General features: G+C 39.5%; 1 protein-coding gene and 1 pseudogene across 1 annotated transcript; both read right to left on the bottom strand.

Annotated features, from left to right (window-relative positions):
- Positions 1–1,392: 1,392 nt before the first annotated feature.
- On the bottom strand, positions 1,393–2,185 carry LOC139435950 (gamma-crystallin M3-like). Its single transcript, XM_071207048.1, has 3 exons — positions 2,156–2,185; positions 1,768–2,010; positions 1,393–1,668 (listed from the first exon to the last, which is right to left on the bottom strand). Exons 1-3 carry the CDS (start codon positions 2,183–2,185, stop codon positions 1,393–1,395), a joined length of 549 nt encoding a protein of 182 aa, XP_071063149.1.
- Positions 2,186–4,206: 2,021 nt separating this feature from the next.
- Positions 4,207–11,366, bottom strand: LOC117466404 (gamma-crystallin M3-like; annotated as a pseudogene).
- Positions 11,367–12,364: the final 998 nt, after the last annotated feature.

Genomic DNA, 12,364 nt, shown 5'->3' with positions numbered 1-12,364 from the left:
CTGTTTCCCTGTCTGTTGAGGAGGCAGGGACTGTGGGTGAGATCCTGGTGGCTGCAGGCTGGGCTCACATGAACAGCAGCAGCAGGATTGAGGCTGTGTGTAATGTGTTCATGTTTTAATAAATGCCCACACCGTGTTGTATTTTTGGACGTTCTGCCTCTGCCTCCTTGCTTGGTCGGGCCGCTCAATTGTCAGCTTCACAAAGTCAACATGTAAAAAGTGAACTATATATCTAGGTATTGTCTTTATTTTATTTCCTCTAAGATTAGGACCTATACCTGTTTTTGCATCTTGACTTGATACTGTTTTATACTTTTTTTTTCAAAAATACATTATCGTGTAAATTGTTTGCATTTTATTCATGGTATTTTATGCTGCCTTCTAGTCCAGGTCTTTCTTCTAAATATGATTTAAATAAAAAAAAAATCTTTTATCTGGCTTAAAGGTGGGGTAGGTCATTTTGGAGAAACCAGCTCGAGTGTGCTAGAATTTGAAAATACACAGCCGGAAAAAATCTGCCACTTCCTTACAGAGCCCCTCCTCCAACACACACAAACGCGCACATGACCAATGACGGCACGAGATAAGTTTGTGCACAGATGGAAGGCTGACAGGCAGGTAGGCCATCCAGTTATTTAAGCCGGGCCGGCTACAATGATTGGTCGTGCTTTTTACAGTACTACGGCTTCCACAGATGACATTTTTTAATGGATTTTTTGTCAAAGCACTTAAGATATTCATTGCTATCGGGATGTTAAGAGCATTCCATGGAATATAACACAAAGTGTATCTCGAGCCGGTTACTCAAACTTACCTACCCCACCTTTTTAAATAAGGAAATAAAAAATAAAAATAAAATGCAAAAGAATAATACAAAATATTATTGAACAGAGCTTTACGTTATCTTTTTCAGGACTAAAAACTACTGCTTTTTGCTGTGATCATAATTACCGACAAGACGTGTCACATCGTAAACTCAGTCTTCTTTATACAGTATCTCATATGAAAACAAAGTTAGTTTATAGCATATCCCAGTTGTAATAAAACAGTTGTAATAATATTCCAATTAGCTTAGTTTGGATTTTATAATTTTAGATTGTTCTTGCAGAATATCTGTAGGATTTTTTACATTAATTAATAATCTCTTCCCTTTCATTATTACTGATTATGTAAATGTTTGCAATGGGCTGTGTCTAAGGTATCATAGCATTTTTATTCTCATAATTCAACAAAAAAGTTCTTGGTTTGAACACCTTTTTATTTTTTGATTGTCATTATTAATCCTCATTGTTTATTGCATGTTTTACATAACTTCATATTTTTTTAATGAAATAAAACAGGAAAAAAGCCACAGGTTTTATCTTAAATGTTTTATTTCAAGATAGAACATTTCTAGCACATATCAGTGATACGCCTCATGCTCATGAACCTCTGGCCGCTCATGCCCATCTCCTTGAAGTTCCTGTACTCTCCGGGCCTCATGTACATCATCTTGCCTCTGAACTGGGGCTGCTCGTACATCAGCCAGTGACCGTCCATCACGTTGCAGGACTGGCACTCGTTCATGTGGTAACGGTCCATGACGTTGTCACAGTCCTCCATCATCTCGTGACTCTGACCACCAAAGTTCTCCTTCTCGTAGATCTTCATCCTGAACTGGCCTCTGTGCTGTTGTTGGAAAGGATTCAAACAAATCAATATATTTATATCAAGTTTTGTGAGGGTTGTCACATGTAGAAGAATCACAATATGTTGCTAAATACCTACCATGGGGATCATACGGCAAGACTTGATGCTTTCCCTCATTCCCATCATGCTCATGTAGTCGGAGTACTCGCCCCTCCTCATGAAGAACTGGTTTCCCATGTAGTTGTTGCGGTCGTAGACCATGAAGCAGCCGCTCTCCACCCTGCAGGACTGGCTCCTGCTCAGGTAGGAGGACATGTCAGCGCAGTCGCTCATGCACTCATGGGAACGACCCTGGAAGTTCTTCTCCTCGTAGAAGATAATCTGAAAATCATGGATCCATTAGAAATACTTTTGGTATGCAGTGAAAGTATTGACACAATTGTATCTAGAAAGCCTTTTGTACACTGTTTGAATAACAACATTTGCAATATTAGTGTATAATGTAAGAAATCGTCCTGTAGCCTACCTTTCCCATGCTCATGTCAGTGGTGGACATAATTGTAGATGAGCTGCTGCTGTTGCTACTGCTGTACTGCTGTCCTGTGTCATTTAACTCTAGCTTTTATACCTGCCCAAACACTACAGAGTTGGTGGGCCCCCATTGTTCAAACCACTGACCCAGCAACATGGTACAGTATGAAGCACTGTACAGGCCTGTGTTGCAATATCACATGACTAGGCCATCGAATACTTTAGAAATTGTACCCTTCCAACCAGGTAACACAGACATGGCCATTAGGGAGCATACCACTATGCACAAATGCCCAGAACAGCAAACCTGATTTAATTTCTGGATGGACAGACGGTTTGCTGCATGTCATTAAAAAAAAAAACTTTTACAGCACAATGTTCAGATGTTTATTATTCCAAAAGCCTAATAGCCTTTCCCAAAACAAAACACTCTTAGTGCCAATGGCCCATCTATTAAGCTAGTATGCAGAATAACGTCATTGGAAATGTTCTTTTACCATACAGAACATACTCTAGCTCTTATTTGTTGTTTTCTTCGTTGACTAGACACGAGGAACGAGATTGGTTAAAACGGTCTAAATACAGTAAGCCTATTAGAGGCAGTAAGGCGGGTCAAGCTTTCACTAGCAGTGAAAAAAATAGAACAGTAAAGCTCCATTTACACCATCTACTTCCGTTTATCGCACAGAGTATCCATTTTCAGAGCGAAGGCCATTAGAAAAATTGTCCGTCTGTTCTCCGGTAACGGACTGTCGGACTGATGGGCTTTTGGAATAGTTGGCCATTGGATCAGTGACATTAAACCCTCTCTTTTTCAAAATGTACAGTTAATCACGATCAAATGAAAACCTTAAGATTAGGAATTATGATGTTAGTGCTGCGATTGTGCTGAAACTGATTTTTTTCTCTCTGCAACCCAAGCCTGGCAATATGCCTCTCATACTTTCCACTTTAGAGGCCATTGTTTGTGTACATTCTTGCAACATAAGCACTAGCTAACATTCAAGGAGCAAGTAAAAGGTTTAATGCAATTGAACCGTTGATCAGATATTATTTTGTTGACATGTCACATCTCTTTCTGACCGTTGGAGCCTATAGAATCGAAGGGAAATCTCCCCGCACACACTCATGTTAAAAAAAAAAGATGGCGTCTTCACGTACACAGTTTTCCTCCAGAGTGAAGCTGTCTCTTGGTCTGACATCTCAAAACCGAAAAGCAGATTTATTGCTCATGGATTATCAGAAACCATTCAAAGTGACACAGACACATTGTATTAACCTATGGATTAACTTCAACATCGTTTTTATAGTTGTAATGCCATTGAAGACCACTTTTGACCAGACTACCACACAGGTGAGCCATTTTGCCGTTTTTAGCTAACTAGCTCCATATGTTTTGATGTGTGTTCTTGTCATTATCTCCGAGAATTCGTATAATTGAGTGATAATGAGGGTACCCATCAATTCTGTGTCCCCTCACGATGTGAAACGATGGGTTGAGATGTGCAGCAAAGATAAATAATGTTTTGTGAGTGAATTTTGGTGCAGTCATCTGTTAGCATTTTTCGCACGTTGCTAATTCAGAGGCTCAGCGTTATCATTTTTTTTTTTTTTAAATGATCAGTTAGATGAGTTTCTTTCCGTTACATGGATATAAAACATTCATAGTTTATTAAATGAACATGCCCTCAGACACTGTTTTCTGCAATATGTTGCAGGAGGCCCCCGGTACCAGGGTCTCTCGGGCTTAACAGGTTAAGTATTTGTGTAAGTTTGTTTTAAACATCAGCAATGTATGAAAAGTGTATTTATTTTAGAATACTAAACCTAATTTGTACCAAGCTTAAAACATGTAATACCCTGTATTTGATTTACTTTTTATTTTATTTTGTCTATCCTGTAATAATACAAATTGTAAAAATGCCCAGGGATCCTTTCATGATCAATTGATTATTTTCATGTTCACAATCTATACATTTTAAGATCAACCATTTGTCCGTTGAATTAAGCAGTAACATTTTCAAGATTCAAGATACTATACAATACTTACTGCAGCAGTTCAGCAATGAGCTTGCAAAAGCTATAGTTTTGTAGTAAAGATTTAGTGGATACATTAAGTGAACAATACATGTAGTTGCACAAGTCTATGTTAGGCCTCATGCTCATAAAGCTCATGCCCATATCCCTGCAGCTCCTGTAGTTTCCTGGCCTCAGGTTAACCATCTTGTCTCTGTTATACGGCTTTTTGTCAGCCAATGACACTATCACATTGCAGACTGGCAGTGGGACACACGGTAGTGCTCTATGATGTTTTCAGAGACTTCCGTCAGCTCATGCATCTGACAACTGTGATTCTCCTTCTCATAGATCCTCATCCTGATATGGCTTCTGTGATGTAATTTTTCTTTTGACAGTTATACATATTGTCTAATGAAGATTTTGTGTGGGGGTTATCACACATAGTGATATCATAGTTTGCTTTAAACCTGCCATGAGTATCATATGACAAGACCTGAGGCTGTCCCTCATTCTCATCATGCTTCTCTAGTCAGAGTGCTCGCCCTTCCTCATGAAGTACTGGTTCCCCATGTAGTTGGGAAAGTCGTACACCATGAAGCAGCCACTCTCCACCCTGCAGGAGTGGCACCTGCCGCATTAGGAGGTCTTGTCAGAGCAGTTGCTCATGCATGACCCTGGAAGTTCCACGCATCGTAGAAGATGAACTGTAAAAACGAATTTGTTATGGTTAGATAACGCGGCATTGTGAATATGGTGATCTAGTTTTTTTAAATACTATTTTCTGCTTATGCAAATAAATCTTTAAGAGAACATGTATTATCATGTTCATGTTGTTGTAGCTGTAGATATCAAGACTACATAACTTGTAGTGGATGTAGGGAACATCTAACACCTCATGACCTCCTGAAAAAAAAACTATCGTCCTAATAATAATTAAAATAACATTTATTTTTCATGGCTTTTTGTGAAATAATGATACAGTAGCTTAAATTCTAACTCACTGCAAGGAAAACATTTTTATGCTTGCTCTCAGAAAGCATATAATTTCTGAGACACGCGTCATGTACAAGAAACTATGATGCAAACATCATATTCAAGCAATTGTAAAATACAGTTGGTAGGCCTGTCGCGATAATCAATAAATTGACTTATCGTACGATAAATAAAAATGGACTCGATAACTTTTCCGAGCTCCATAAATTGCCGTTTACATGCGTGTTTGTTTACATATGGATGTGACCAGAATTTTTGCCCCCTGTGAGGGGCGGGGCCTCACACACAGCCAAGTCAGGAAACTCCGCGTGCAACAGTGTGTTGAAAGGTGCTATATAAATAAACTTGCCTTGCCTTGCCAAATTAATAATATAGAGACAAGCAGGAGACAACGTGTGACTTACTCGAGGGGAATTTGAAGTTAAATGGAATCGGTTGCAAAACCGAATACCACATCTCCGGTGTGGGAATATTTTGGATTTAAGTCAAATCAACCAGACAAATCTACGGACTTGAACGAGCCGGGCGGTGTATTGCATTTGTTTAAAAAAGGTAGCAACAAAAACTAGCAATACGACCAACCTTAAACTGCATCTGAAACACAACCACCCCATTCCGTTTTCCCGGCTGGGAGCAAACACGGCAGCTGGAGATGGAGAGCCCCCACCTTCCCGACAGTTTACAATCAAAAATGCATTTGCCCGACAATGCAAACATGTTGGTGTTTCTTGCTCGAAATCTTTGAAATACAGAATTTTCATTGTTATGCGGATGATACTCAACTATATTTATCAATCAAGCCTGATGAAATTAATCATCTAAATAAAATTCAAGACTGCCTCAAGGACTTAAAAACGTGGATGACCTTAACCTCTTAAGCCCCATGGACCCGGTTCCGGGGCCGAAATCACGTCATATTAATATTTAATAAACTATGAATATTTTATATCCATATAATGGGGAAAACTCATTTAACTGATCTTTTTCATTAAAAAAACAAAAGAAAACACAGTGAGCTTCTGAATTAGCCCCGAGCGAAAAATGCTAACCTATTACTGCACCGAAAATCACTCCTAGCTCCCTTATTACTTATCCTAGGTGCACATCCAACACATCGTTTATGATCGCAACGAGACACAGAATCTAACGGTGCCCATCTCAACACTGAAAGATACAAACTCGCGACGTCATCATCAAAAACGTACATCAAAACATGTGGCGCTAGGTAGCCTACAACGCTAACATGGCTTACCTTGGTTTTGTCTGGTCAAAACTGGTCTTCAATGGCATTAAAACGATAACAACGATGCTGTAGTTAATCCATAGGTTAATATCCAATGTGGCTGTGTCCCCTTTGAAATGTTCTGATGATCTATAAGCAATAAAACTACAATTCCGTTTTCAAACATCAGAGCAGGCCATTCCTACGCTCTGTAGCAAGATTGAATGCGCATAGACGCTACCTTTTGTTTTTATAACACGAGTGTGTGCGGGACGATTTCCCTTCGATTCTATTGGCTCTAACGGTCAAAGAGATGTCACATCGAAAGAAGGGGGGCCAGAGATAAAGAAAATCCACCCAAATGGCCCCAGAAGAGGTTTTTTTTGCTAAATCTGTCTAAAAAGGTCAAATATAACTTGTTTTGCATCAATCTTGATACAGGGTACTTATTATATGTTGTACTTTTGATTCCTAAAGCTTTTAGTCTACTAACCCATCATCCAAGGTTAGTTTTCACCAGTGTTGGGACTAACGCGTTACAAGTAACGCGTTACTGTAACGCCGTTATTTTTGGCAGTAACTAGTATAACGCATTACTTTTTAAATTCAGTAACTCAGTTACCGTTACTACATGGTGCGTTACTCCGTTACTGCGTTAGTTTTTTTATATAGTCAACAGCCAGGCGAACAGAGATGAGAACTGTACTTGAGTAAATGTACTTAAATACTTCCTGTGTCACATGCGGAGACGGGCTGTGGGCGTGTTTGTGTTGTTTACTAACAGGACTGTCATGGCGGCGGCGGAGCTCAAGTCTAGTTTCTCCACCTGGAGATATTCTCACTATTTCACTTTTGTCGAGCACAAAGAAAAGAACGTTTTAGTTAAATGTAAGTTGTGTCCTGGCGGGTCAAAGAGCCTATCTACTGCCCAAACCAGTCATTCAAATCTCTTAAAACATCTGCAGAAACAACATGCTGGGACGAAGCTAGTAGCTAAGACCACAGAGACTCAGCCGACGCCACTCCACCTCCACCTGCACCTCAGCAACAGCGGCTGGATTTTAACCAAGGGACTGCTAGCCAGGGGAAAGTGGATAAAGCCATTGCACGGTATGTTGTAGAACACATGCAGGCTATTGCTACAGTGGAGTCACCCGCTTTCAGGGAGCTAGTTAGCATGATAGCATGTCCGGGCGGCACACGGCATATGGGACGGAAAACTTTTTCCAACTACCTGGAGAAAGAATATACAAAAACGTAAAGCCAGCTAATATCGATGCTATCCAGATTGCATATAATGCATGTCAAGTTGATCAACAGATTGTATTATTCTCCAATGCAATAACAGTACTGAAATGAAGGCTATAAGGGCATTAATATAATGGGAGCCCTTTTTTTAAACTAAAACGTTACTTTTCACAGTAACGCATTACTTTTTGGTGTAAGTAATCAGTAAAGTAACTGAGTTACTTTTGAAATGAAGTAACTAGTAATGGTAACTAGTTACTGGTTTTCAGTAACTAGCACAACACTGGTTTTCACTATAAGTACAACATATCTTTTGGACGGACACTATAATTTACAGTTTTTTACCATGATCAATCTGAATTTTCTTTAAAATAAAAAACATCTATATTGATTCTGACTTTTCTACATCCAATTCACAGGTTTATCATTACTTTGAGAAAGAAGATTATTAATTTAACCCTTTTAGAAGGGGCTTGGGGCTTAAGAGGGTACACTTTTTGATGTTAAACACGACCAAAACTGAAGTTATTGTACTTGGCCCGAAGAATCTACGAAAAACAAATTATCTAAAGTAGGGGTCGACCGATAATCGGTTTGGCCAATTATCGGGGCCGATATTCCGCATTTGACCGATTATCGGTATCGGCCTTTTTTTTTATCAAATTGCCGATAACACTTTGGCTCTAGCTCATTAGCTAGCCAACATGTTTCTAGCAAATGTTTAGCAACATATTAGAAGTGAGGCTACTAGACTAACGTTAGGTCTACTGTAATAGCCTCACTTTTAATAGTTTGCAAAACATTAGCTAGCACTAGTGTTTTGCAGTTGCTGGCAGCTTATTGGGATTTTATACTAGATATAATAAATTAAGCATAATTGTTAGTTAAGCATGTCAGCCTGCAGCCCCACTTCTTGTCTCTCTCTCTAACTCATTGCAGATGACTGCACTAAAGAAAAGGGCACAGAGAGGAAACCAGTTGTAAGATGTTTAAAAGTTAATTAAACATAACATAGGCTATGCTTAAATGCATTTCAAAGAAGTTGTGTTGGAGTTTGTCTTATTGTACATTTTGACACCAAGATTTTTTTTTTACTGCAAATGTATATCGGTTCCAAATATCGGTTATCGGTCTCCTTGATTACTAATAATCGGTATCGGTATCGGCCTTGAAAAAGCCATATCGGTCGATCCCTAATCTAAAGATATACTAACTATGGATTTGGCCTCCAGTGAGACTGTAAGGAATCTTGGTGTTATATTTGATCAGCATCTATCCTTTAACGCCCACATAAAATCAATTTCAAGGACCGCCTACTCCCATCTACATAACATTGCAAAAATCAGGCATATCTTGCCTCAAAACGATACAGAGAAACTAGTCCATGCAGTTGTTACTTCAAGGCTGGATTATTGTAACTCCTTATTATCAGGGTGTACCAAGAAGTCAGTCAAGTCGCTTCAGCTGATTCAAAATGCTGCGGCTCGTGTACTAATCAGAGTTAGGAAAAGGGACCACATTACTCCTGTTCTGGCTGCCTTACACTGGCTCCCTATAGAACACAGGATATAATTTAAAATTCTTCTTCTCGCCTACAAATCCCTTAATGGGCAGGCGCCATCTTACCTTAAAGAACTCATTATACCCTACTGTCCTACTAGGGCATTGCGTTCCAAGAATGCAGGATTGTTGGTTGTTCCTAGAGTCTCTAAAAGTACAATGGGAGCCAGAGCCTTTTCTTATCAAGCTCCACATTTGTGGAATCAGCTTCCAGTTTGTGTTCGGGCAGCAGACACCCTATCCGTTTTTAAGAGTGCGCTTAAGACCTTCCTTTTTGATAAAGCTTATAGTTAGGGCTGATTAGATTCAGCCCCTAGTTTTGCTGATATAGGCTTAGTTTGTCGGGGGACATCTTACTTCTTCCTTCTCTCTGTTCATACCTGTGTACTCTCATGTTCCGATTAACCCAGCTTCCCCAAATCTCTTTCTTTTTGGTGTCTATATACAGTGGGGAAAACAAGTATTTAGTCAGCCACCAATTGTGCACGTTCTCCCACTTAAAAAGATGAGAGGCCTGTAATTTTCATCCTAGGTACACTTCAACTATGAGAGACAGAATGGGAAAGAATCCAGGAAATCACATTGTAGGATTTTTAATGAATGAATTGGTAAATTCCTCGGTAAAATAAGTATTTGGTCACCTACAAACAAACAAGATTTCTGGCTCTCACAGACCTGTACATTCTTCTTTAAGAGCCTCCTCTGTCCTCCACTCGTTAACTGGCACCTGTTTGAACTCGTTATCAGTATAAAAGACACCTGTCCACAACCTCAAACAGTCACTCTCCAAACTCCACTATGGCCAAGACCAAAGAGCTGTCAAAGGACACCAGAAACAAAATTGTAGACCTGCACCAGGCTGGGAAGACTGCATTTGCAATAGGTAAGCAGCTAGGTGTGAAGAAATCAACTGTGGGACCAATTATTAGAAAATGGAAGACATACAAGACCACTGATAATCTCCCTCGATCTGGGGCTCCATGCAAGATCTCACCCTGTGGGGTCAAAATGATCACAAGAACGGTGAGCAAAAATCCCAAAACCACACGGGGGGATTTAGTCAATGACCTGCAGAGAGCTGGGACCAAAGTAACAAAGGCTACCATCAGTAACACACTACGCCGCCAGGGACTCAAATCCTGCAGTGCCAGACGTGTCCCCCTGCTTAAGCCAGTACATGTCCAGGCCCGTCTAAAGTTTGCTAGAGAGCATTTAGATGATCCAGAAGAGGATTGGGAGAATGTCATATGGTCAGATTAAACCAAAATAGAACTTTTTGGTAACAACTCAACTAGACGTGTTTGGAGGAGATAGAATGCTGAGTTGCATCCAAAGAATACCATACCTACTGTGAAACATGGGGGTGGAAACATCATGCTTTGGGGCTGTTTTTCTGCAAAGGGACCAGGACGACTGATCCATGTAAAGGAAAGAATGAATGGGGCCATGTATCGTGAGATTTTGAGTGACAACCTCCTTCCATCAGCAAAGGCATTGAAGATGAAACGTGGCTGGGTCTTTCAGCATGACAATGATCCCAAACACACCGCCCGGGCAACAAATGAGTGGCTTCGTAAGAAGCATTTCAAGGTCCTGGAGTGGCCTAGCCAGTCTCCAGATCTCAACCCCATAGAAAATCTTTGGAGGGAGTTGAAAGTCCGTGTTGCCCAGCGAGAGCCCCAAAACATCACTGCTAGAGGAGATCTGCATGGAGGAATGGGCCAAAAATACCAGCAACAGTGTGTGAAAACCTTGTGAACTTACAGAAAACGTTTGACCTCTGTCATTGCCAACAAAGGGTATATAACAAAGTATTGAGATGAACTTTTGTTATTGACCAAATACTTATTTTCCACCATCATTTGCAAATACATTTCTTTAAAAATCAGACAATGTGATTTTCTGGATTTTTTTTTTTCTTCTCATTTTGTCTCTCATAGTTGAGATGTACCTAGGAGGAAAATTACAGGCCTCTCTCCTCTTTTTAAGTGGAAGAACTTGTACAATTGGTGGCTGACTAAATACTTTTTTGCCCCACTGTACGCCGGGATCCGGAGTCATGGATGATCCTGCGGTCCTGTGTCCTGGACCGCGAGCTCTGGATCTTGAGTCGTGGCTGTAGTCCTGGATCATAGGTCCTGGATGGATATCCTCGTGGATTCATCTTCCTATTATACACACATCCATCCAAACATTTGGACTACCTATGTTGCAAATGTATTATCTTTTCAATTTACACACGGCATCTATTGCACGTCTGTCCGTCCTGGGAGAGGGATCCCTCCTCTGTTGCTCTCCCTGAGGTTTCTCCCATTTTTCCCTTTTTAAACTGTGGGTTTTCTCCGGAAGTTTTTCCTTGTACGATGTGAGGGTCTAAGGACAGAGGGTGTCGTATTGTCATACTGATATTCTGTACAAACTGTGAAGTCCACTGAGACAAATGTAACATTTGTGATATTGGGCTATATAAATAAACATTGATTGATTGATTTGGATATGGCCTGTTGAGGCATCTGGGTCTTTGTATGGACAGTGGACTGTACACTTGACTGCTATTTTAAGGAGGTTTATTTTGCTTGTGAGACAACGTGTGCTCATATTTATTTATATATATGAGAGAGAACACTCTGTTTTCCAGCCTGAGTCTATTTAATTGATTGTTTTGGTTGTGTGATTTAATACATTTTTTATAATTTAATTTGTTTTATTTATTACATATAATTTATATATTTGAATATTATTTCACATTTCATTTGCAATGTTGGATGTTCAATAAAAAGTTCTGTTTGAAAGGATGTACTTGAATTATTATTATATATTATCTAAAATGGTCTTACAATATTATCGTGAAAATGTATCGTCCAACAAAATTAATTATCGTGACGGGCCTAACAGTAGGTAATGCATAGAATGACTTAAGTGTTTTACTTACAGTTAAGTGATATTGATATGAAAATATTTGAAAATCAGCTATGTTGTGTGCTATGCTTGCGAATTCCCTTAGAATTATATGATTTCAATTTGTATATCTACATATATGTTTATTATGGCATGGTTTAAAAAAAATGATTTAAAATATGTTAATATTAAATTATATAGTACGGCGCCCTGGAGGGTTCATAGAGAACAATAAATAAAACGAGGCCACCTATTACTCGTGAA

This window comes from Pseudochaenichthys georgianus, chromosome 21, assembly GCF_902827115.2.
Source record: "Pseudochaenichthys georgianus chromosome 21, fPseGeo1.2, whole genome shotgun sequence".
Classification (NCBI taxonomy): Eukaryota; Metazoa; Chordata; class Actinopteri; order Perciformes; family Channichthyidae; genus Pseudochaenichthys; species Pseudochaenichthys georgianus.
The sequence above is the reverse complement of the archived record's forward strand: the minus strand, read 5'-3'. Positions and strand labels throughout refer to the sequence as shown.